General features: G+C 41.8%; 1 protein-coding gene across 10 annotated transcripts in view; it reads left to right on the top strand.

Moving 5' to 3' along the window:
- Positions 1–27455, top strand: part of foxp2 (forkhead box P2) — a 361162-nt gene that overhangs the window by 265783 nt on the left and 67924 nt on the right. For all 10 annotated transcript variants that reach the window (XR_008725072.1, XM_055650878.1, XM_055650881.1 and 7 more), the window contains one exon: positions 26709–26846. Coding sequence is in view for 9 of the 10 variants with exons in the window: in XM_055650878.1 (XP_055506853.1) it covers positions 26709–26846 (138 nt within the window). In the remaining variant the exon portion in view is untranslated. The remainder of the gene's footprint in view (positions 1–26708; positions 26847–27455) is intronic.

The raw sequence follows: 27455 nt of genomic DNA, 5'->3' as shown, positions 1-27455 counted from the left end.
AAGCCCACGTGGTCACAGGGAGAACGTACAAACTGTGTACAGACAGCACCCGTAGTCAGGATCGAACCCGGGTCTCTGGTGCTGAAAGGCAGCAACTCTACCGCTGCACAACCGTGCTCCATACAGTGCAGAGTCTGGCCCTGATTTTCTTAGTATCCCTACACTATTGACTATTATATTTGTGCAGTTGGCAGCGAAAAACAGCATTCTGACATTTATACAAGTTAATTGGCTCATTATCTGCTTCAGAAACATTATAGGATCATTATTGCATAGGTGTTTTGATTGGCTACTGGTGTTTGTTGCTTCAATGGTAATTTCATTCTCTGTGATTGTATATTTTAAATGCCATGCACCTCTCAGTGACTATATGCTTCAGAATTATGACATTTTATAGTCTGCGAGTCAGACTGTACCTGTTACCCTACAGAGTTCCTTTCTCTGCTTGAGCACATTCCTGATAATTTCTGCATGCAAACCTTCATATTGTGATCCACAGTACATATTTACCTTAAAAAAAATTACATCTCAATAACTATCTCATGAGCTTAATTTAGCACCTACTCAGGCATCATCTCCTAAAATTTAGAGGTGGTTTTCAAAACTCATAACTGAGGGGATTTATTAGGGATGCTGACCACAATCTCAGCCAGGGTGAAAGTACGCTGAGATGAATCTGGACCCCTGCCCTCACTGAAATAGTGTGATTCACATACTACAACTCAAAGAAACGTCTGAGACAAGGATATGTGGGATTATGGCCAGAAGGCATGGATGCGCAGTCCCTGGTGCATTCAGTGCTCATGCCAGCATCACTTGGATTGTTGGTAGCCAGGTCATGCCACTGTGCCATTGAACATATCTTCTGATGAGCGCAGCATGTAAATATGTGAGTTATCAGAGTAACAGCCTTTGGAACCTTCAGACCTTGTTGCAAAATGGCTGATCCTGAAGATCTGGTTTCTGTTGTGGAGGCAACGTATGTGGGGCATCTATTTGAATATTTTATGCTGGCTTTGGAAGGGACATTAAGGCATCAAGGCAGTAGTCTCGGTGTAATGCTGCAGAAAGGAACGGCATGGCCTGCCAGCAGAGGTAGTTGAGGCAGGAACTATCCCAATGTTTAAGAAACTGTTATGCAGGTACATGGATAGTTTTCAAGAATGAACATCCATTTGAGACCAGGGAATAAAGTGTGAGTCATAGGTGTGTGAGAAAATGGGGAATTATAGACCAGTTAGTCTGACATGGGTGGTGAGGAAGATGCTGGAGTCAATTATAAAATAGGCACTTTTGGATAGCAGTAACAGGATCAATCCGAGTCAGCATAGATGTACGAAGGGGAAATCACTAACTTGACTAATCTGGAATTTTTTAAGAATGTAACTGGGAAATTAGACAAGCGAGTGCCAGTGGATGTACCTGGACTTTCAGAAAGCATTTGATAAGGTTCCACATAGGAGACTAGTGGGCAAAATGTGAGCTCATAGTTACTGACATGGATAGAAAATTGGTTGGCAGACAGGAAACAAAGAGTAGGGATTAACGGATCCCTTTCAGAATGGCAGGCAGTGACTAGTGGGGACCGCAAGGCTCGGTACTGGGACCGCAGCTATTTACAATATATATTAATGTTTTAGATGAAGGGATTAAAAGAAAATAACATTAACAAATTTGCAGATGACACAAAGCTGGGTGGCAGTGTGAACTGTGAGGAGGATGCTATGAGGCTGCAGGGTGACTTGGACAGGTTGGGTGAGTGGGCAGATGTTTGGCAGATGCAGTTTAATGTGGATAAATGTGAGGTTACCCACTTTGGTGGCAAAAACGGGAAAGCAGATTATGATCTGAGTGGTGTCAAGTTGGGAAAAGGGGAAGTACAACGAGATCTGGGGGTCCTTGTTCATTAGTCACTGAAATTAAGCAGGCAGTGAAGAATGCTAATGGCATGTTGGCCTTCATAACAAAAGGAGTTGAGTATAGGTGCAAAGAGGTCCTTCTGCAGTTGTACAGGGCCCAAGTGGGACCACACCTGGAGTATTGTGTACAGTTTTGGTCTCCAAATTTGAGAAGGGACATCCTTGCTATTGAGGGAGTGCAGCGTAGGTTCGCAAGGTTAATTCCTGGGATGGCGGGACTATCATATGTTGATAGCTTGGAGCGGCTGGGCTTGTATACTCTGGAATTTAGAAGAATGAGAGGGGATCTTATTGAAACATATAGGATTATTAAGGGATTGGACACGCTAGAGGCAGGAAACGTGTTCCTGATGTTGGGGGAATCCAGAACCAGGGGCCATAGTTTAAGAATTATGGGTGGGCCATTTAGAACGGAGACGAGGAAAAACGTTTTCACCCAGAGAGTTGTGAATCTGTGGAATTCTCTGCCTCAAGGCAGTGGAGGCCATTCTCTGGATGCTTTCCAGAGAGAGTTAGATAGAGCTCTTAAAGACAGCAGAGTCAGGGGATATGGGGAGAAGTCAGGAACGGGGTACTGATTGTAGGTGAACAGCCATGATCACATTGAATGGCAGTGCTGGCTCGAAGGGCCGAATGTCCTACTCCTGCACCTATTGTCTATTGTCTATTGTCTAACTCAGGAAGGAAAAGGTGTTGGCTAGCATTTCTTTTTAATTTATCTGCTCTTTCTCTGCAACATTATATTCTGGACTCTGTTTCCTTTATCTTTTTGGACTACCTGTTGTGCTTTGTAGTTTGAATATAATCGTACATGGTATGACTTGCCCAGATAATGGTGATTGGTGTTCACCAACACTGGTATCCACCAGGCGCGGCACAAAGACACAGCGGTAAAGTTGTTGCCTTATAGCGCCAGAGATATGGGTTCCATCCTGACCAGAGGTACTGTCTGTACGGAGTTTGTACGCTCTCCCCGTGACCTGCGTGAGTTTTCCTCGGGGTGCTCCAGTTTCCTCCCACACTCCAAAGATGTACAGGTTTATAGATTAATTAGCTTCAATAATGACTGGAAATTGTCCCTAGTGTGTAGGATAATGCTAGTGTACGGGGATCGCTGGTCGGCGCAGATTGGGTGGGCCGAAGGGCCTATTTCTGCGCTGTATCTCTGAACTAAACTAAATATATTCAAAACTGCCTGTTATTTTCCAAAACAGAAACTGGCATCAAATGTGGTGTATTTGTGAAATGTGGCCTCAATAAAAAGTTCAAAAGAGATTGGGAGCTTTGGGTAGTGGAGGTAAGTATACATATACCGAGATATAGTGAAAATCTTTGTAATTCATATCGTAAATGAGTACAGCTAAACAATACTTCAGCACAACTGGTCATGCAAAAAGAGAAAAGAAACAGAGTGCAGAATATAGTGTTGCAGCTGCAGATAATGTGTAAAGAAAAGGGTTGCAAAGAGGTAGAAGGTGAGGTTTAGCGAGCTGTGTCTAGGGCTATTGGTCAGGGCCTAGGTCAGCCTGTGGCTGAGACAAGGATACTTGGACATAATTGCCAGAAGGCATGGATGTGCTACCTGGATTCAGGAGCCAGGAGATTCTACTGGCAAGAGGATAGAATTTAAGCGTTACCATTGTGTTTCTTTAACAACCTTAACATATGGTCTATGGATAAAAAGCTTGGAGTATTATGACAAGATTAAAAATGGCAGCTCTTTGTTCATGTGCATGTCACAATAGTAAAGATAATTTTTCAGAATCGTAATGGAATGCAAAGGATTTTTGCCATTAAATTATCCCTGAACCCTAAAGTGAATACACCTTCTAAATCAATTATTACGTTAGTTTATCTGAGTTACAAGAGGCCACAGCCCAATGGAGCAGGATATTAATATGTATTTTGATATGGTATTTATTTTAAAACTGGGTTCAGCGTACAATGATCGGGTTGACTGGGAAGTTGTAAGAAGAGACAATGTAGTTCTTCCAAAGAAGTGAAGAACTATCACATGGTCTGAGTGCAGGTAGATGGGACTAGGTGAGAGTAAATGTTTGGCACGGACTAAAAGGGCCGGGATGGCCTGTTTCCGTGCTGTCATTGTTATATGGTTATCGGTACTCACATTGCCTGTTCCTCACCAACATCACTTCAACATTGGGTTTTCACTTGGATATTGAGAAAGGGTTTCAAAGAGGTAGAAGGTGAGGATTAGCGAGCTGTGTCTAGGGCTATTGGTCATGGCCTAGGTCAGCCTGTGGTTGAGACAGGGCCTTTCAGCGGGACAGGCAGCTTCTCTAGAGAGAAGAAATGGGCGACATTTCAGGTCGAGGCTCTTCATCAGGCTGATCAGTCTGAAGAAGGGTCTCGACCCGAAACGTCACCCATTCCATCTTTCCAAAGATGCTGCCTGTCCGGCTGAATTATTCCGGCATTTTGTGTCTATCTTCGGTTTAAACCAGCAGTTATTTCCTACACACTAGCCATCATTATTTTATTGAAACCACAAAATGTCCTGTGACTGTACAATTTACTGGCCTGGAATCTGGTGATTGGGGTTTAACATCATCACATAGTGAGACTGACATCAGATTTGGGATAGACAGGAAATGCTGGAGTAACTCAGAGAGACAGGCAGCATCTCTGGAGAGAAGGAATAGGTAATGTGTTGGGTCGAGACCCTTCAGATTTGGGATATTTGCACGCAGAGCTTAATGCAGTTTGGCCCACCTCTAAATGCTGGGCTGTTGGCTATCAACTCCACTTGGAGAATCACTATTACTGATGTGAAACTGTAACTGTTCACTACTGCTCTCAGAAAATATCTGAAGTAATAGGCATTCTATCACGAGCTGTAAGTGAGCTTTCAGTCGTATACAAAGCTGTAATTACTATTTTGTGAGCAACCTGATCCTAAAAAAACTAATTACATAAATATGTATTTCTATTCAACAACATGAAAATTCCCAAAAAATATTTGTAGTTTGATTCTTTGTTTAATTCAGTTTCCACTGTAACATATTGATATTTTTGATTCAGAACTCTACTAGGTTTGTTAAGCTAATTAATGATAATGTGCTTTTATCTTCATGAGAATTTGTTCATGTGATTAACTGCTGTCCTATCTTGATGACATAACATACAAAATCTCATTGAACTGATGTTTAACAGCAATAGATTTCAGTTTAACAGAGGTTCTCAATGCAGATGTGAGCAGATTATTGTAAACTTTCCTGGAAGTTGTTGCAAATTCTGGCTCTTACATTTATCCTCCAGATATTTTGAGATTATATCCAGTTAATGTACACATGAGTAAACCTGAACCCAATATTACTTTCTGTGGTGAAATAGGAAGAAAGCTTGGGAATGACATAAAGCACTCGGGCTGCTTTTGCAATTTAGCCAATAATTCCTTTGGTCAATTTGACAAAAGACAGTTTCCTTGGGCAGTGCCTTCAACAGTTTTGTGCTTCTAATCTGTCCAGTAGGAAGGAAGACGCAGTACTCAGGGAGATGAGGAATGGGAGCAGCAGGACAGGTATAGGACAAGCAGTAGGCCAGGTCTAGGTGGTAGTGACACATAAGCCATACCACATGTAGAACTCTGAGAACCACTCTGAGTCACAAAAATAAATGTGTATGCAACTTCTTGATGTTTTTAGCTCTTCGTCTCTTGGTTCAGCTGAGAAGTACATTCATGGAATCTGCTTTCTTCAGTTGGCCATTGAAATTGAATTATAGTCCTTTGTAAATTCAGACCGTTTTAACTCTGATTCTCCCTATTATTCATGTGGTAGACCACATTAAAATTGTCACTACCAATATAAAATAAGACTAGGAATTAAGGCTCGGTTTGAAGGAGCTTCATACATTATAATTCCAGGTGGCTAAGGGTAATTTCTGCAAATCTGTGACATTTTCCTTACTGTGAGAATCACGTACAGTTAAATCATTTTTCGAAAATGTAAGAAAACAACCTATGGAGCTCAGTAAAGATTTGTCTGTGTCATTTCTTATCCCAAGCGTGCTTGGTTTTAGAATCAAATACTTTTGTGATTTCAATGGAGCAAATTTCACCTTAGTTGAGGATGCGCACTGCTTAATATTTAAAACGCAGCGTGGTTTACTGCAGGGCAATTCAAATCGAATGGAAGGAATCAGTCTGCCTATTCACCACCACATTTACTGAGAACTTCCAGTGGACTGGATGCAAATTGATGGCGTGTGATGTATGATACTGCAGTCCACAATGTTGCAGATGCATGCTACCATATTGGCTGTTGTCACTGCAAAAGCTGACATACCTCCCCATCCCTTTGTGGGTTTCCTTTGACAAATGTTGGAAGAAATTGATGGGTAAGAAGGTTTTATTTAGTTGCTTCTCCCATGGTACGGCGTGCATACAAGATCTCTCGAGGTTTAGCGGATTGTATACATATGATCTCCCTTGGGGTCCTGGGGCTCTGCATATGATATATTAAATTTCTGGGATGATCTAAGGGCTATGCATTCAACTCATCCATTTCTGTAGCAGTCTGGAGAGGCTGCCCCTCGTTCAACCTGTCCTCGCACTATTCCCTTTAGAGTCTGCATATTTCCTTTTGTGTTATAATGGTACTCACTAATTCCCCTTGGTGAGTGATTTCTCTCACCGCATCAGCCAATGTGCATTCTAAACATTATTTTAAATGAACATATGTTTTTTGCCTCGGGGATATCAAATGGTGAAGATGCAAATTTAATGACAGGAGTGCTGATGTGAAACGTTCACCATCAGAAGTTTCCAATATTTCAGATGATGTATATTTTGATCCGTTTGAGTCTTGGTGAAAGTCATCATCCATAAAGTGTGAAACACAGGAGTTTTATTCACGAAGTATCATGAGATTTCCAAGCGCCTGCATATAAATTAACATTGCTGTCGAAAGAGTCACTAAGTTATATGGCTCTAACCAATGAATCACTCAATACTAATTGGCAAGAAAAAGATATAGAAAGAAGGGGTGGTTGGCTGGTGACTTTAACTGAACATTGACTCGTTGTTGGCCACCAGCATTTCAAGCATTCATATGAACTGTAGTATTCGTTGATCTTTTATCAGATGAAGGTGCAGGCTTCAGCAAGCCATTGCTTGATCCAAAGATAACGCATGTACACCAACAAGTGCTCAAGGCAATGGTTACCTGCTGTGAGATAAGAGCCATGTTTGAAATCTATTTATGTGGCTTTCTTGCCCAAGGTATTGATACAACCACCTCCGGCTACACAGTGTCACTAAAATTAACATTTTTGATCAAACCTCAAACTAGTGCCTTCAGGCTCTCAGTTCCATTACCCACCACCACTTCTGCCTTCAAAAGTGAGAGTGTTGCATTTGTAGCAACTTGATTTGTTCCACAAGTTCTCAGTAGGTGTGGTTTATTTACGTTCCAGTGGTGGAGCATGTGGTTCGCTGGCCATGGCTCATCCTGCCCAAAGATCCTATAGCTCCGCTATAGGATCTTTGATCCCGCCTTCCCAAATGGTAGCATTTCTGCTCAGCCATTGGCTCAGCCATTGAATTAGGATTGCCAGTAATTAGCAGTCTCTTTCCAGTCAGTTGCTATTAATTGCTGCTAGAATCAAAAAACCCTTTACATTATTTCTAACCTTTTTCCAGCTTTTCCTCCCTTATCTGCCCTAATTACTTGCTAATTGAAAGTAAACTGCATTCTTACAAAGCCCACAAGGATATTAGGAATTGGTGGTACTGCATTGTATTTTCCGTTTATTTGTTGTGTTCTTATTGGTAAGACTGGATGCTGACGGGCGAGAGGTTTTCCTCTCAAAGGACAGCAAACGAACATTGGCATCCGTTCCTGGGCCAACATCCCTGGTGTTCAAGACTCAGACGGAAACATAGTGCAAGCCACAGATCTTAGAGCAGAGCGCTCTGCTCTAAGATCTTTGGTGCAAGGTGTATCACTCACATATCTGATACCACATTCCCAAATTGGACATTCTATTCTGAGTTAGAAAGAGTTTATGAGGTGTTCAGAAATAAAGATTCAAAGATATGCTCGATGCCTCTTTGAAGAAATAGAACATCCCCACTGACTTCCAGAAATCTCACGCCCACGGGGTATGTAGGCTAAGTGGACTATGTAAATTGTCCCTTATGTGCAAAGAGTGAAGGTGAAAGCAGGATAACATCGAACTAGTGTGAAGAGGTGATCAATGGTTGGCATGGCCTGTTTCCACACTATCTCTAAATTATAAATAAATTAACTAAAAAAACACTCAAAAATGGAGAAAGTGCATGTTGGGACGGCAGTAAGCAACGCAAGGCCATTCATGGAAAGCCCAAAGAACTCCGGCATAAATGGAAAGAAAATCAAATAACTCACAAATCAACTAACACACAAAATCAACTAACTCCCCCACCTGTCCCATGAGTCACCACTTGCCCACCTGTGGATGAGACTGAGCTTCCGACATCATAAGCCAGCTCGGAACACACATGAAGCTCAAGGGGAGACAAAGGAACACTGAAGTTAGTCCCAAAACGGGGATGTAGAATTCATTTATTTTACATTTCTGATAATGTTTTTCTCTGAATTTTGATCAATCACGCAACTAAATAATATCAGTCTCCAGCTTCTCACGGGGGTGTGGGGGGGAGGATAGTTTCTCCATTAAGATGTTAAAGATTGCAGGCAATCATATCCAGACTTGTGTAGCTGGGACATATTGGTCGGTGAGGGAGGGCAAGTTGGGCCGAAGGGCTTGTTTCCACGCAGTATGACTGTGGTTCTGTGACTCTACATTGCGTTTGTATGCTGGCAAATGTTAACGTTGTTCCCCTTGACTATAATTATTCTATTTTATATTATATTAGGATTTTACCTCCAATGTTTTCTAAATAAAAGTACAGCTAATTGGGAATGATGGAATGTGCATTCAATGAATGAGGAAGAACTTCATATTACATTTGTAACCCCATCACTTGTTTATCATCAAGTATTTCTCGTCTGGTGAATAAGCTCTGTGTGAAGAATACTGAAGCCAAGCAGAGGGCTACAAACCTGGTTATAAGTCTGGGAAAATGGAAGCACTCTGAAGTGATCTAGTATTTATTTTAATCGACCGTGACTACATTCCTCGCAGTCACGAAGTCTCTAGCCTTTCACAACGAGACTATTAGAAGTTTTTTTCCCAAAAATAAACTTTTCGAGTTGCTTACGACTATTTAAAAATTGGTAAACTGGAGATTTTTTTAAAATTGTGAGCTAACTATTGATCTGAAATTGAATATGTGAATGTCTTTCAAACTTAATGTGAAATCACTCGTAATGCACAATGAGTTCTACTGACGAATGAATGGAAATGAAAGGCTGACCATATAAGGTTTCTTTTCAAAACATCAGCTTATAACAATGTGCCTTACTGCTAGTTTGGTACTTTGGAACCGTATTTTCCTTTTTTTTCCCCGTTTTTTTCGTTTTGAGAGATACAGCGTGGAAACAGGCCCAGCTGTCCACAGAGTCCGCGCCTACCAGCAACCACATCCTACACACACAAGGGACAATTTTACAATTTTACCAAAGCCAATTAACTGTTAAACTCTTTGGAGGTGGGTAGAAACCAGAGCACCTAAAGAAAACACACGTGGTTAGGGAGAATATACAAACTCCGTACAGATCTGTAATCAGGAACCAACTGGAGTTTCTGGCACCAGAAGGCAGCAACTCTACCACAGTGCTGTTGTGCCACCCTGTTATAGGAAATGTGGCTTTCAAATTCTGCAGTGCAAGATGCCCTAAACAGTGGTGTGAAAATGGTTGCATGATCAGTTTTAATGCTATTGATTTGGAGATATATTGGGCAAGTACTGGAGTGTACATTTTACCTAAACCTCTTAGCAAAGTGATGCAGAATGTCACAGTTAATTTAACATTTACCAGTTAACTTGTTTCTTGTTGTAGGTATTGCTGGTAATTTATCATGTGACATCTAAACACCAAAACCATTGGAAAAGTTCAAATTAAAAGAGAAGAAATCTTGCATTCCTTATTGGAATGCAACAAAGTACTGAACAACTAACAAAATACTCTTGAAGTGGGTGGGTATTGTCATGTTGGAAATATCACAATCAATTTACATACATCCAGCTCCCATAACAGCAATGTGATAATGGCTGGGATTACCTGACTTGTAGATATATTGAGTGAGGGACAGTTACTGGTCAGCACCAGCTTGTCTCTGAAATATTCATGTTCATAAGTGATAGGAGCAGAATTAGGCCATTCGGCCCATCACGTCTACTCCGTCATTCAATCATGGCTGATCTATCTCTCCCTCCTAACCCTATTCTCCTGCCTTCTCCCCATAACCCTTGACACTCGTACTATTCACTAATCAGTATTGCCACGGCTTATTTATTTATTTATTTATTTACTTGCAAGGTCAAGTTGAATATTGGTTTAATATCTTATCTTAATGCTAAAAGTGGCAGTTGCATTATAGATATCCAATATTTTTGATAACCTTGGCAAAGAAGCTGTAGTCATGTCCATTGACGATACATTACAATGCCTTTGTACTTTAATAGTATTTGCAATTATATTGTAGTTTTAATATGGGGCAAGATTGATGGTCAAAGTCAACAGTGATGGCATTCACGACATGTGGACAGGTAAACGGATAGGAAAGGGTTAGACGGATACGGACCAAACGCTAGCAAGTGTGACTAGGTTAGATGGGGCATTTTGGTCGGCATGATCAAATTAGACTGAAGGGCTTGATTCTGTACTGTATCACTCTCTCATTAAGAGAGTGGTAACTATCAGTTTGGTTCTAGAGGTGGGTTGTCTTATGGAAGGACAGTCGGAGTATTGATTAAAGAAGTTGGAAGGAAATGTTGCAGTTGTGTCAGACGTTGGTGAGGCCACATTTAGTGTATTATGTTCAGTACCAGACACCATGTTATAGGAAAGATGTTGTCAATCTGCAAAGGATACAGAGAAGATTTACGAGAATGTTGCGAGGCTAGAGGGTCTGGGCTATAGGGAGAGGTCGAGTAGGCTGGGTCTCTATTCCTTAGCGCATAGGAGGATGAGAGGTGATCTTATAGAGGTGTATAACATCATGAGAGGAATAGATTGGGTAGATGCATAGAGTCTCTTGCCCAGAGTAGGGGAATCGAGGATCAGAGGACATGGGTTTGAAGTGAAAGGAAAAAGATATAATAGGTAAATGAGGGATAACTTTTTCACACAAAGGGTGGTGGGTGTATGGAACAAGCTGCCAGAGGTAGTTGGGGCTGGGAATATCCCAACGTTTAAGAAACAGTTAGACAGGTACATGGATAGGACACGTTTGGAGTGATATGCACCAAGCGCAGGCAGGTGGGACTAGTGTAGCTGAGACACGTTGGCCGGTGAGGGCAAGTTGGACTGAAGGGCCTGTGTCCACACTGTATCACTCTATGACTCTATGACTTTATAACAGACAGGCAATATGATTCGAGGGTTAGAACAGTTGAAGGCACAGCTGTTAATAATGAGATGAAGAGAGGATGGAGATGAAAAGGGAATGGTGACTATGTGGAGCTTGTCAGGGTGGAGGAAATAAACAGAGTAAAGAAGAGGAGGGGATGACAGTATAAAGAAGAAGCAAAGTCTAATGCATGGGAATGGCTGACACGAAGATTAGAATTTTATATTGAATATATTGGAGATCATGGAGCCAGTAAAGTTAGCTGGGTCAGGCTGATGGATAGCTGAAGTGGCTCCATGATAGGAAATATGGCTTGAATGAGCTGAAGTGTACAGGAAGTAAATGATAGAAAAAAGTCAGGGAGCCTTGGAATTGAGAATGATAAGGATTTTAGTAGCGGAGAGACTGAGGAGCAGGTTCACATGTGCAAAGTTATGAAGAAGAAAGTGGGTGATCATCGTGATTGGAACTTTAACATGAGACTGAGATGCATGTGGCCATCAGGGTTTATGGTGGATTATAGACAAATGAATGAATGAATACGTTTATTGTCAACGAAATTCCATTACATCTCCTCCGGTTAAAATAATACAAACACGGCAACCATTGACACATATGTACACTTATTAGTAAAATAATAAATAAGTATTTAAAAAGAATTTAAAATAATTTGGCGGCATTTCTTGGAATTACATTTTGCTTCCCCAGTGTTCTCTGTTGGAATTAAGTTCTTTTATCGCACATGGTAAAAACTATTTTTTAGACCTGCGAGCCTTCAGAGACCTGAATCACCTCCCAGAGGGTAGCAGAGTGAAAAGGTGGTTGGCAGGGTGGGATGTGGCCTGCTTGATGTTTGTGGCCCTGCGCAAGCATCGGGCCCTGTATATATCATCCAAAGAGGACAGTTGGGCGTTTGTAATGCTCTGTGCAGTTTTTATAATTCCCTGCAGCGCCCTCCTCTCAGCCACAGTACAGCTAGCAAACCACACCAGGATTCCATAGGAGAGGACACTTTCCACGGCGCATCAGTAGAAGGACAGCAGCAGCGGCTGTGAGACGTTTGCTCTCCGTAGAGACCACAGGAAATACAGTCGCTGATGTGACTTCTTCACGAGAGTGACGGTGTTCATTTGCCATTTGAGGTCCTGGGAGATGTTTATTCCCAGGAACTTAAAGCCATGACTCTCTCCACCATGTCTCCTTTGATGTATAAGGGAGCAGGTTTCTCTCTCCTCTTCCTCCTGAAGTCGACGACCAGTTCTTTTGTCTTTGATGGGTTGAGTACCAGGTTGTTTTTGGTACACCAGACAGTCAGTTTTTGGACTTCATCCCTGTAGGCAGACTCGTCGTTGTTGTTTATCAGTCCCACCACAGTTGTGTCGTCCGCAAACTTGATGATCCTGTTTGTACTGTGTGTTGGTGTGCAGTCATAAGTGTATATTGTATACAAGATGGGACTCAGCACACAACCTTGTGGCGCTCCTGTGCTGAGCGTCAGGACTGGGGAGTAATTGGACCCCATCCTGACAGTCTGTGGGCGGTCTGTTAAAAAGTCCTTAATCCATCTGCATGTGTTTGCATTAACACCCAGATCAGACAGTGTGTCCACCATTCTGCTGGGGATGACGGTATTAAATGCAGAACTTCTTCCTCTTGTCCAGCCACCTTCCATATCACGTCTTTCCGGTCGGTCAGTGACAGTTGACGGTCGGTGGTTGCAGAATTAGCTACTTCAGTCAGTTACTGCGGTATAATTGCTGTCGTCAGCATTGCCCGGAGTGCGCTACGTGGAGGCTTCTGCTTGCATCCCAATGCAGAACTAAAATCTACAAATAACATCCTCACATATGAGTCAGGACGCTCCAGATGTGTCAGTGCAGAATGTAGAGCTATGTTGATGGCATCCTCCGATTTCGGATTTGCTCATTTTGATTGAAGTAAATTAAAGTTGATCTATGACTATACATTGGACATTTATGGAGGGGTCCAGAAAGTTGAGGAAAGAGGTGGCACTGTGGCGCAGCGGTAGCACTACATCCTTTCAGCACCAGAGGCCCGGGTTCGATCCTCATTACGGGTGCTGTCTGTATGGAGTTTGTACGTTCTCCCTGTGACCTACGTGGTTTTTCTCCGATCTTCGGTGTCCTACCACACTTCAAAGATATACAGGTTTGTAGGTTAATTGGCCTGATATAAATGTAAAATTGTCCCCAGTGTGTGTGGGGTAGTGTTAGTGCTTGGATCGCTGGTCAATGTGGAATTGGTGGGCTGAAAGGCCTGTTTCCACACTGTATCTCTAAGCTTAGAAAGTAAATAGTACACAAATAAAGTTTAAACCTGTGGAGGAATTTGTCAAAGGACAAGTGGATGGTGAAGAGAAGGGACATTAATACTTCCTCTGTCCACATAAATATCACCATTACAAATATAAATAATAATTTAACCTTCCTTCTTTTTTTGTAACTTTTGACCATGCTGTTTGTGCTCATAGTACTACATATAATATCCTCTTGCAATCTTTGCACTATTTTCCATTAGTTTAGATTGATTCAATGTACAAACCTTTGCAATGTCTATTTGCTGAAGATGCAGATTTTATATCTAGAAAATTATCACCATTTGGTGTTTTCCGTTTATTTGAAAACTGCATCCATGTTCATTGTAAAACAACATGATAATTTGGCGTGTGTGTTAGGACTAAGAGCAAAAGAGCAATATATGGGGGCAGATTCATACACACGACTATTTTATACTGTCTGTGACCTTTGAGTTGTACAGTATTAATTTATTTTTGGGCTCACCACATTGTGCATAATATGGTGAACATATTCAGGTTCATTAATATGTCCTGAAATGTATTTCACCCATTAATGAGAGGTGACTTACAGTACATACCCCATCCTTTGATTGGATTCATTGTGCCACCTAGTCACTCAAGTTGAGCCTGCCCGCGTTACAACAAATCCGTTTAATAATGAATTGTATTTTACAATAATGCAGATGATAAAATGTAATTTACACATTAATTTATCCCTACAAATCACAAAGTGTAAATTCAAAATGCGTGTGAAAGGTAAGTTTGTATCTGGCTTCATGTTATATCCATCCTTGTGCATTATGTCAGCTATCTGGGATGTGCATCACATGCATTATATTGAAGATAACTTCATCAATGACTTGAAAGATATGAAAACTACTACCCTTAAATGCAATGTTCCACATTGTCTCCAGAAAACAAATTGTTTTTTTGTAGTATTGTTAACGGAGTATCTATATACCTATCTATATTACTAAAAGTCTGTTCTTGACCGGTTTTGGCGATCTGTGCTGCGGTTTCCGAGAGAACGCTGCCACCTACGGCCATCATTTTTGGTCACCTCACTCAGATATCCCCCCTCCGCCGCATGTGTGCTGAGGATTTTTCCAGTCGATGAAAAATGACAGAGATATTAATGATTTTACAAAATTCCCCATTCTCTCTGCTGCCCCCACTGGCGACAAAGGGGGTTGGACTATAAAACCAGGAAGTGGTGTGCCTCAATTAGTTTGCACGGTGGAGGAAGGCAGAGGGTCACGTTTCCCTGAGCTGTGAGTAGCACTGAACACATGTTCACACATCTGTGAGTAAGTACCCTTAATGTGGTTTGAAAATGAAAATATGGTTAAAGTAAAATAGCACTGCCTGCAAATGGTTTTTTTCGGGGGGTTTGGGTTGAAATAAAAGGCACTCTCTCTCCCCCCCCCCCTCTCCTCTCCCCCCCCCCCTCTCCCCCCCCCCCCCCCCCTCCTCTCCTCTCCTCCCCCTCTCCTCCCCCTCCTCCTCTCTCCTCTCCTCTCCCCCCCCCCTCTCCTCTCCCCCCTCTCCTCTCCCCTCTCCTCTCCCCCTCTCTCCCCCCCCCTCCTCTCCCCCCTCTCTCCTCTCCCCTCTCGCCCTCCCGCTCCCCCCTCTCCTCTCCCCCCTCTCCCCCCCCCCTCCTCTCCCCCCTCTCCTCTCCCCCCTCTCCTCTCTCCCCTCCTCCTCTCCCCCCCCCCCTCTCCTCTCCCCCCTCCTCCTCTCCCCCCCTCTCCTCTCCTCCCTCCCCCCCCCTCCTCCCTCCCTCTTCCCCCCTTCTCTTCCTCCCTCACCTCCGCTCCTCCGAACTTCTCCTCTCCCTCTTCCGCTCTCTCGCCCTCTCTGTCTCCCTCTCTCTCTCTCTCTCTCCCTCTCCCCCCCTCCCTCTCCTCCCCCCTCTCCCCTCTCCCCCCCCTCCACCCCCCTCTCCTCTTCCCCCCTCTCCTCTCCCCCCCTCTCCTCTCGCCCCCCTCTCCTCTCCTCCCCCCTCTCCTCTCCCCCCCTCTCCTCTCCCCCCCTCCTCCCCCCCTCCTCTCCCCCCCCTCTCCTCTCCCCCCCCTCTCCTCTCCCCCCTCCTCCTCTCCTCTCCTCTCCTCTCCTCCCCTCCTCCTCCTCCTCCCTCCCCCCCTCTCCTCTCCTCTCCTCTCCTCTCGTCCCCACTCCTCCCCTCCCTTCCCATCTCCTCTCGTCTCCTCGCACTCCCTCCCTCTCCCTCTCCCCCCCTCCCTCTCCCTCTCCTCTCCTCCCCTCTCCCCTCCCTCTTTTCTCCCACTCCTCCCCCCTCCAATCCCCTCCTCCATCGTTCCCCGTTCCCTCCACCCTCCCTGGTTCCCACCTCTCCCCCTCACCTAACCTCTCCCCTCCCCTAACCTCTCCCCTCCCCTAACCTCTCCCCCCCTCCCTCTCCCCTAACCTCTCCCCCTCCCCTCTCCTGTACCTCTCCCCCTCCCCCCCCTCCCCTCACCTCTCTCCTCCCCTCACTCTCACCCTCTCTCTCTCCTTGCCTCCACCCCCCACCTTTTCCCTCTCACCCCACCCTCCCCCTCTTCTCCTCCTCGCCACCCCCCCTATCCCTTTTGCCCCCCTCTCTGTGTCCCTGCCCCTTCTCTCTCTGCCCTCACTCTCTACCCCCCCCCCCCCCCCCCCCCCTCCCCTGATGTGAATGCAAGGGGGGGGGATTTGGGTTGGAGGTGGGGTGGGTGTGGGGGTAAAGGAACAAATTAAAAATATTAAAAAAATAACAAGGGGGGGAATTAGCGTGAGTGCGGGGGGGTGGGGGGGGGGGGGGGGGGGGAGTTAGTGTGTGTGACGCTGCACTACAATTTTTGGCCCACCTTACTCACTATTGTCCTGTGGTGTGCTGTGGCAGGTTTCGTTCAGATTGATGGTATATTTTACAAGTTATTCACATTTTAAAGTTTACAAAAACCACTTTGACAAAATGTTCTTCCACTAGCGCTGCACGTTAGCAGTGTATGACATCACAATGGGATCCCGATACTCATTTACATTTTAAAAATCGCGATTTTCAAAAAAAAAACTCAACTTTAATTAAAATTCTTGGGGGGAAGTTTCATTTACAAAAAAACATTGCAATTTTCATTGTGGGGGGATGGGATAGGGGGGAGGTGAGGGATGGGGGAGAAGAGGGATTGAGAGGATGGGGGGTAGGGAGGGGAGAGAGAGGGGGGAGTGGGGGATGTGAGGAGGGTGAATGGGGGAGGAGGGGGGATAGAGGGAGAGGAGGGGGGGGGGGAGTGGGGTGGGGGTAGGGCGTGGGGGATAGAGGGAGAGGAGGAAGAGTAGGGGTAGGTGAGGAGGGAGAGTAGGGGAATGGGATAGGGGGAGATGAGGAGTGGGAGAGCAGGGGATAGAGGGAGGGGAGAGGCAGGGCAATTTCTATGAATGGAATCAAGGGATATGGGGAAGGCAGGCACGGGTTATTGATTGGGGACGATCAGCCATGTTCACAATGAATGGCGGTGCTGGTCCGAAGGGCCGAATGGCCTCCTCCTTCACTTATTTTCTATGTTTCTATGAGGAAGAGTGGGGGAGCAGGCGGGATAGAGGGAGAGGAGTGGGGAGGTAGGGAGTGGGGGATAGAGGGAGAGGAGGGTTAAGGAATGGAGAGGGGTTATGGAGGGAGGGAGGGAGTGACTGAGGGTAGGGTAAAGGAAATTGTGAGCGGTGAGGGAGGGTGTGGGGGAGGGGAGGAGGAGAGGGGAAAGAAGAGCTAAGGTGAATAGGAGGGGAGGGAGTTCTGGGAGATGAGGGAGCATGGTGGAGTATAGGGGTAGGAAGAGGGATGGTGTGCCGCAGTTAGGGGAGGGTTGCCATGACTCGTGTCACAATGGGAACCTGTCAGCCGTGCCATCAGTTGGGGGCTATGGGTGAGTGGTGGAATATTGCGTTGGGGGAACGGGGCATTCTTTCTAAAATGTAATTTTATCTGGAATGGAATGTTTAAATATTCATAATGTTTCTGCCAGTGGGAGAGTCTAGGACTAGAGGTCACAGCCTCAGAATTAAAGGACACCTTTGGGAAGGTGATAAGGAGGAAATTCTTTAGTCCGACTGTGGTGAATCTGTCAAATTCTTTGCCACAGAAGGCTGTGGAGGCCAAGTTAATGGATAGTTTTAAAGCAGCGATCGATAGGCTCTTGATAAGTACGGGTGTCAGGGGTTATGGGGAGAAAGCAGGAGAATGGGGTTAGAAGGGAGAGACAGAGCAGACATGATTGAATTGTGGAGTGGACTTGAAGGGCCGAATGGCCTAATTCTGCTCCTTACACATGCCTTTATGATCTTTTAATGGCCAAGATATCATACTCATCAGCAATAAGATGGCGTTCACCTCTAACCTTGACAAGATCTGGCCATGTCTGTGGCATTAAATTGCCCATTGACAATGTTGGCTGCTGTCAAGTGTTAATTCAAAAGGATTCCTTGCTCACAGTAGAATTAATGCCATGAAGCTGGCTGGTCAGCCAGTCATATTGAGGAATTCGCAAAGATAAAGACAATGTTTTAGCTAATATTTCATAAATTTCAGATTTTGGAAATAAAATTAAAAGTATATAGGTATTAAAATGGGAACTGAATTATTAAAACATTTTTGGGAATATATTTTCTCAATATTTTGAAACTACAATATTTGGAAATATTTGGGGAAAATATGATTCATAAGCATAGGATTCTTGGCACCAACGCCTTTTAGTGATGTACTTTTTCCTTTGACTGATAAATTGGATGGGTTATGGTCATCAATGTTATGTAATAGAACAGGAGGTGCTTTTCTGAGTGTAAGAGCTACATTTTCTGTTCTGCCATCAGAGGTTGTCGTAGTCTGATCAAAAACAACTGATATTCATTTTTTGCAGGATCAGGGTAGTGACTGTATGGAACACAATAAAAATCAGCCTCAAGTTCCCTTAGTATAAAGTTTTAACGTAACATTTACTGCTCTTTTGTGAAACCATATAATGAAATTCAGCATAAACAAAGCCTTTTTTCAAGTTTATATGTGTAACGGATGGAGACTGGAATTATGTATTTTCTAAATGTACTAAAAATTACGTTCAGCTAATGGTTAAATTTCAGCTTGTTGGCATTTTCATTCACAAATACAATAAGGAAGCAGCAGGAGGAGACTGGGGCAAGGAAGGGTTCAATTATCATCCTGTGACCTGGAGAAACAATCTCACCCCTTCTGGCCTGCAAGGTGAATAAAGAAAAGTTGCCCTTGAATGGTTTCTTGTACTGAGTCTCCTTCCTACTCCCATAACATAGTGGAGATAGTACAATGGCCTCTGCTGACTGGAGGAGGAGAGATTCCAGTATGGTCTGAAGATGACTTTGAAGCAAGATGATAATGCAAGGGATATGGGGAGAAGGCAGGAATGGGATGATCAGCCATGATCATATTGAATGGCAGTGCTGGCTCAAAGAGCCTAATGGCCTACACCTGCACCTATTTTCTCTGTATCTATGGATTTAAAATAAATACTCCACCTGCTTTAGGTTAAAGTCGTAAAGAGCTGGACCTGTCACTTGCCCTGTTTGTCTGTTGCTCCACATATTTTCACCCCACCCATTTGTTTCCTGCCTGGCAGTTGAAGATGAAAGGGCCGCATTAATTAGTCACCATTCCCAGTTAAAGCTTATTTGTAATGTTTCCCCGCTGAAGGTTTACCTCCGGTTCAAACAAAGTTTTTGATCAGTTTTCGACAACAGCCTCATTTGTTTGTTGGTATTAGGTTTAAACATTACAATGACAGATTTTGTTTTGAATTCATCATGCTATGATCCATTCCCAATGGGCTGTATTGTCAACAGCAGTTTCATATCTTCCTATTTTAATGGAAGACGTATGCACCAAGAAATCTTAAATGCCACTGAATGCTGTCTTGGATATCACAAACAGTGCTGCAGTAAGTGGTTTGCTTTGACAAGTACTTGCTGTAAGCAAGTAAATGTCATTTAATATGTCAGTTACATTGCACAAGTCTGAATCTGATGATTTTCTTTGGAAACCCCTATAATCAGTCGCTGGTTACGGAAAAACTCGGTTTCTTGTAAATAGAAGACATGGTGTTCAAATTGCGTGAGATTCTTTTCCCACAGACATCTAATAGCATCTATCTGGCGTCAAGTGGAAGTAAATCTCAGGAAAACAAACCACTTTCCAGATAGCTTTACCTATACGTAATGTGAATTGTTGAAACAGAGTTTTCATTTGAGTTGTCCAATGTAAGATCAATTATAACCTACAGTAAATTGACTATGTTAGATGCAGGAGTAACTGTAACAAAATGTACCTGTATAAATGTACGGGAGCAATAACTGAATTATACTAGTTCTACATGTAGAATCTGATTACTGTGACCAGAGTGTTAATTGGATTCTAACTGCCAGATCTGATATATCTAGCTTTGTAGTGGAAAACCTTTTGAAAGTGATGAACTGTAATTCACTGAGCTGCTTGAAGCACTTGTAATTTACCGCATGTCACACTATGAAGAGGAGGACCTAATGGACTTCACATTACCTGTAGTATCACAAACCTCTGAGTGAAACTCGCTGCTGGAAAGTGATAGTGAAAGACAGTGAGATATGTGAGAACCTGCCATATTGAGCTGAATTGCATTTCCCATGTTTTTCACTAATAAATGATGGTGTGAGTGAGTCTGCTTGAACTCATTATCTGCCTTCAGGGAAACTTCATAAGAAGAGGTAAAAACTCATAAAATGTACTGCAAACTGCAATCGCCGATCACAAAAATGTAAACAAAACAAATTTGATTCACACAGTGTTGTGAAAAGATAAAATTCGATCCTTTTTGTAAGTTTTGTTTTATTATTCATTGGCTGAATTACTATTTCAAATTGTGAACTTTTTAAGAGATTTAATGTTTAATGTAATGACCACTGTTTGTTTGCAGTACGTGTACTAAAATGCCATAAATAATTTGTTCAGTAAACAAGCACCCAGATATTTTATAGGAAGTCGATGATGTTTGTCAGGTTTTGTATTAGTTATGAGATATCTATTATTCATGCCCTCAAACAAAAAAAAATGGTTTGGTTGAAGCTTCAGTTTTGTAAACTAACTGATGGATATAATAGTGTATGGTTCAGTTTAGGAACCAGCTAATGCATGCCCAGTGTCTGCAATTTGACCAATTCTGAACCAGGTTAATTTGCTCTTAGATGTTTAGCAAATGTTTAGAAAAGCCAAACTTGAAAACGAGCTATAGTTGACTAACGACCCTGACTTTCGTGTTGTTGGAAGATGACTGGTTATTGGTGGTCTTCATTTGCTCTCTTCCACATAGAGACTGTAAAGTCACCCAATCCATTGATCGCCCTGGCATTATAACACGCTGAAACACTGGAAAGATCACTTTATGTACGGTTTGTACAGAGTAGTTGGATTATCAAATTCTGTTATTGCTTTATTTATTGTTTTTGTTGAAATTATAAGGTTTATACTTGGGTTTAGAGGGCTCTAGGTCAAATACAGATAAATGGGATGGACTGGTTTGCCAACCAAAGTGGGCTGAAGGGCCTGTTTCCGTGTTGTATAGCTCTGTGGAGACTGGCTGGGTTGTGGTGTTTCTGACTGTGACGTATTGTCTTTCTGATGTTTTTCCAAACTGAACTGCATGTGAAAAAAACAGAACTGCATGTAGAAAAAAAACATGCAAGCAAGCAGACTAGAGGGCTTGTGAGATAGCAATCCAATCTTTGATCCATGGTTATTAGCCGTCGGTATTCAGACAGAGTAATTGCCGAGCCTCTTGGTACAAGGTTCACAGTAAATCTACCTCCGTTTTCCCTTTTCTTCCTGTCTGCCTCCATTGAAGTTGACCTCTGTCAGTTAGAGTGCCTCATCAGTGACTCCAACTGCAGCAAGAGCATCTTAATGATCTGAAATTCTTCAGAGAAGTTGGTGATGTTTTCTCATCAGGATCCAATTTGGAGCGCTTTGTTCCATTCTTGAACTTGTCTTTGGAACCACAGAATATCTACAGTAAGTCAGTTTGTAGTCTTTTGTTGGGAAGCTAAATACACTCTGGCAGGAAACATTGAGCAGAAAATGCAGTATTTGAGAAAATTATTTACTGCGACTGCTGTTTTAAAAAATGGTACATTGCTAAACATTCTAATGCCCATTAACAAAGGCAATTCCACAAATAAGACACATTTAGAACAATATATATTTTCACTTTCCAGTAGATATTAATTTCCTAAAATCTGACAGAAAGTTTAGCATCAATTACCAGATTATTTCAATACAGTATTTCAGCAACGAACAGAAATAAAGGCGAGACACCGAAAATGTGATCGTTGTTGCAGTGCTTTCCTTTTTATGTGTGAATGTTTTCAGTATGATTGTTTCCAAAATGCTTATTACTGTTAGCCCTTTATAGCATCATATTTAGAAGTAACATTTTACTGCAATTCAACCTCTATTCCCCCCTATTCACTACACTTGTCAGTCAGCCCAACGCAGCACCTACAGGAATGGAGGTGTTATATTCTAGCAATTATCATGTCATATACTTGAAAATGTAAATGAATGTGTGTGTAAAATTAAATTTATGGGTTGTCAGTGAAGAATAAGAACCAGGAGAGCAATTACTTATCTGCTTTCATCTCCCTAGCTCTGATACATCAGGCAGAAAACCATGCAGATAAATGCTGGAATTAGCATTATGCGGGTCTTAAAATGAATGGGCTGGTGTCTTGTGTTGCCTTCTGTAGCTTTTGTTTTGAAGAGCAAGTGAAATTAAGATGATTATCATCCATCAATCTACTGAAAGACAGTGAAAGAACAAAAGAAGCTTAAATTCGATATTTACAGTACTTGGCTTTCACAGGGTGTCAGCTTTATTGCGACAGTTTTACATTTTGTTAAAATGGGATTATTTAGAACAATTTGTGTGTTCTTTTGCAAGCGATTGAGAAATGCATTTTCCAGAGAAACTGAAATGAGTGATGCCAAGCATTTAGAAAATGGTGCAAAGATAGCAATGTGAACTAGAATATTAATATTTGCAGCTAGCTGTATCAATAATGTTCAATAATTAAAGTAGATTAAAACAAATTCACAGATAGGATCTGGGCACCGCATTTTGTCTTGAGTTTACTTGTCTAAAGCAACTCTCATCACTGAAACTGTATCCACAGTGTTTGTGTTTGAATCCCAAATGTACTAATTAATTTATTCATTTATTTTAAGCACTTTTGATGCCACAATGCAAATGCTAAACCATGAGCATTTGCCAGTTCAGTAAATGTGTCGGAAATTTTACATTTTACATTTCACACAAGGGCTAAGGTTTAAATGGTCTGATCAAAAATGTGCTGCCTTTAATTCACCAAGTTTTAGGACTCCATGAACAATGGTGTAGATTTGTTTGAATACGAATGTGCAGTGGGATGTAGTTTGACCTTCAGCTGTGATTTCAGTTCATCAGGATTAGTCAAGCTAGGCGATCAAGACTGCTAATGCATAATGATTTATAAAATGAAAAATGTGTAGTGACCATGCAAATGTTTCAGCTAATCAAAGAGGGGAACTTTAGCTTTGAAAGAAAAGGAAAAACAAGGGCATGTCAAGGCCTAAAGTATGAATGTGTGTAAAATAATCTGGGCAGCTTTATTAGCAAGAGAGGGTTTTGAAGTTCTGGTATGGCCTCTTAATGTTTTGCATAGCATTTTATATTGCATAAACTGCATTGAAAGTAAGATTGGATGAATAGCTTATTTATTTCAGGTGGAAATGGCTTTAAGATGATCTAATACACAAATTGTTCAAAGCCACTAAAGAGACCTGTCATTTCTTGGTTATTTCATGGAATTAGGAAAAAGTATTTGTTATCATAATATAACATGTGGGGTTTGATTTTAATCCAAGCCACCTGGTGGAAACCTGACAAGTGAGCTGTTAAAAATGAGCAGGTTCCTTTTCGACTCTGATCTTAACAATTTCTGAATCAAAACTGCGAGGGTTGCAGGTCTGTGTAGTGCCCATAACAAGTGAGCAAGATCTTCACAGATTCATTCAAATCAGTGTCATATTATATCAACAGGATCGCTGTGCAATTTGTCTGGAGCCTGAGAAGGGAATTCACTATGTCTTTACCTGTAGGCAGAAGTAGCTATTTGGGAAGAGGAGGCCATTTAGTTAAATTGCAACAGTTTGTTCTGTGGGACAGGGGGAACAGTCTTTTGGGTCCCACAAGGATAGTTGCAGCTTCGAACACAGTGCACCTCTCCTACTATTTCATCTCTCCCCACACTACCACACTACCTCTTCCCCATCATTTACTTGTAAATCAGTGAATATTCACGCAGGTTTGCTGATTCCCTGCTCCAGTTCAGGGGCGCAACACTTACACTACACCTCCCTGGACTTTTCCTGTCCTTACAGCAAGGAAATTAACTCCTAGCTGCGACATCTTGCAAAAATCTGTTCAAATTCGGAGCTCATTCAGATAATAACATTCTACCTTTGAATTATGATGCAAAACCTCACCGTCTTCCATGTGCATACACTACAAGCTTTTGGTTTAATTGGCTGCAAGGATTCTCTACCCTTTCCGAAGAATGTACAGAAAATAATGTGGTTTGCAAAATTATGGAGTTTTGATTCATAAAGCCGAGAACAAAACTCAGGTGAAATATAACCGTTATCTGAGACTTAAAGCTAAATTGCCATCTTAATTACCTGCCATGTACTTGTTAACTTTTGGAATTTATTTTAAATGATGTCCATAGTGTCACCAGTGATAATGTAAAAACAGGGGCATAACACTGCTGCCACTATTTCTTGTGAAGTGTCAGATCATCTCTTTTATATACAAGCAAATCTGTCCTATATTATACTCTTTCTTTTGGGGGTTGCAGTAGGTAGAAATGAATAATTTAAAACATAATACAAGCCCTTTTTGATTTTTCATTCCTGCTATTGCCCATTTTAGTTTAATGAATCTTGTTTTTGGGGCTATGTTTATTTAGCTGATAAGAAGAGCAATTACACTAGGAGTCTTACATCCACTGGTGTTCCTAGCTCACCTACCTTAATGCATGAACATAATCTCTGACTGAGAGAATTAAAAAATGTGGCCAGTGCACGTATGTAACTATTTTCCCCCACTAGCTTACAAAGTGACGTTTAGAAATAATGCAGCATTTTAAAACGAATGAATGTTCCTTTTCTGTAGGGAAATTGCATGAGAATTGTAAAATATCACTTACGCCTGGGCACTTTGTTCTTTTCTTTCTGTTTTTGGTTCTTCATTGATGATCTTCTAGTGTTTGTCTCCTAAAGACATTGCCTCCACATGGAGCATGATGCTATGGATACCTTCTGCTCATCCCTGCTCTCACCAAACACCAAATCCCCCAACTGAACATGTTCCTTGTTGCCTTAGCAAAGACTATTTGCGAATCTAAGATCAGATGGAAAAGGCCTAACATATTTTCTTCCCAAACCTGGGTGTATAGCGGCCAATTGAAAGTTTCGTGTCTAAGCTGCAGAAAGAAAGAAACTTAGAACTTAATAAGGACAATTTAGTTAACTAATTGATTGCAGCAGTGAATATTTAGAATTCTGTTTTTATTATCTAAGCAGAATCCATTATTCCTATTTTAGGTCCAAAGAAGGGTCTCGACCCAAAACATCACTCATTCCTTCTCTCCAGACATGCTGTCTGTCCCGCTGAGTTACTCCAGCATTTTGTGTCTATCTTCGGTTTAAACCAGCATCTACAGTTCCTTCCTACACATTCCTATTTTAAAATAGGATCACCTTAATTATCATTCTATTTATTATAATGCAATGAAAAGCAGATGAGATAAAAGGTGTATGAGCTGTTCCACAGGTCACCACCCAGAGAGTGTAAATGCACACCAACCTATTTTTCTGCCGAGAGTATGTTTTGGCACTGTGTTATATGCATGTCATCTACAATATTCTGTAATATTTGTCTTGAATTATTAGCTAATAATTTAAAAAAAACACACAATAACTCGACTAAAAATTAGCAACGATGCAATCAATACTGTTTAAAAGTGCTTTAATTTTCTAACCATACAATTCTTACATGTCACAGAGCAACTAATTATTGTATGCGGTGATTTATTTTGATGTTACATTTTCTTCAGTTGGTTGCATTCTAATTGTTTAGAGAAAATGTTTTAATTCATTTAAAGCGTAGTTGCATATAACACATATCCTTTGTTGTAACTTGTCAGCTTCACACACCCTGTATTGTTCCTGGGCAAAGCCAACCATAATAATTGCATTGCTAATAATCTTGAGAAAATGCTGATAGATCTCGTGCTGAATATCAGGTTCTGTTTGCAAAAGTTGGTTTATTTTCATGGTACTGAAAATTATCTCCATTGACAAATTATCATGGAATGCTAATCTTTAAATTGAATAAGTTATTAATTTGTATCTGATTAAACCACGTGTAATTGAGTAAGCAATTTATGAAATTTGTTGTGCCGTTTTCTTAATGGGCTTGAAGAAAATATTAAAATTTAAATGTTTACATTGTTTTTTTTAATTTATATTAGAAGGTATTTGCCTCTGTTGAGGAAAAAAGTAATTGCTTTTTTTCAAAGGTTGAATAACTTGGCAGGTTGACAAGCTTTTCAGATTATGAGCTGGTTAGTACAAGCAATGCCTTCAAAACTCAAAAAGCTGCTCATTGCGTTACTGTATGTCTTGGTGCAAAGTGTTGCTCCTGGAGTGCGACAGCACCCGAGGAAACAATATAATTGCCACAGGGAACCTAGTAGGAGCATGTCGTGCACAGGTCAGAAGTAAACCTTGATTCTGGGCATCAGACCGTTCTGAAAATGTTACCCTTTCATCAAGTGGTGCAAGAAGAGGAGAAACAAACACCATGTTGCAGAATGATGGCCTGGCTTGATGTTGTGAATCTCTCTCGCTGGAGCAGGTGCCTGTCTCGGTGGCCATGATGACTCCCCAGGTGATCACTCCTCAGCAGATGCAGCAGATCCTTCAGCAGCAAGTGCTGTCCCCTCAGCAGCTCCAGGCTCTCCTCCAACAGCAGCAAGCAGTAATGTTACAGCAGGTATGAGAACACACACAGCACACCTGCTATGGCAAGCTACACATACAATGGAGAATGCTTCATCAGTCCCAGTTTTACATTGCATTGCTACTTTATTACAACACATTTTAATGTTCGTGAACAGATACTTTACTAAACTTATTCACAATTTAAAAAACTTTTATTTAACCATTGTGTAACTTTGAAGTAAAATATGCATGGTAATTATCAAATAGACAATCAAATACATTAAAATACCAATGAAAATGTGAGAAACACAAATTCTTATGAATTTCTATTTTGTAATTTATTGTGTTTCTGATGTAGAACTGTGACAGGTAATTTCTTGTCATGATGTCACCATTACATTACCTAAGACTTTGCTTTATAATTTATGATTTTTGTTTATTCTATTAAGTAACGCTGAAGATATTAGCTACAGATAACACTACAAAAGTGAGAGCAAGAAAACCTGTTCCTTGTATTAAAATCGAGCATAGCCATATTCAGGATCTGCATCACTTGAAAATGCCCACCTGTGTCATTCAGCTGAATGGACTGACAGATTCATTAACTTTCTACAATGAGGTTAACTGTAGGATGTGTCTGAAAAAGGCAATGAAATTTGCT

The sequence above is a fragment of the Leucoraja erinacea genome, chromosome 19, assembly GCF_028641065.1.
Source record: "Leucoraja erinacea ecotype New England chromosome 19, Leri_hhj_1, whole genome shotgun sequence".
Classification (NCBI taxonomy): domain Eukaryota; kingdom Metazoa; phylum Chordata; class Chondrichthyes; order Rajiformes; family Rajidae; genus Leucoraja; species Leucoraja erinaceus.
This window is presented reverse-complemented; position numbering and strand designations above follow the sequence as displayed.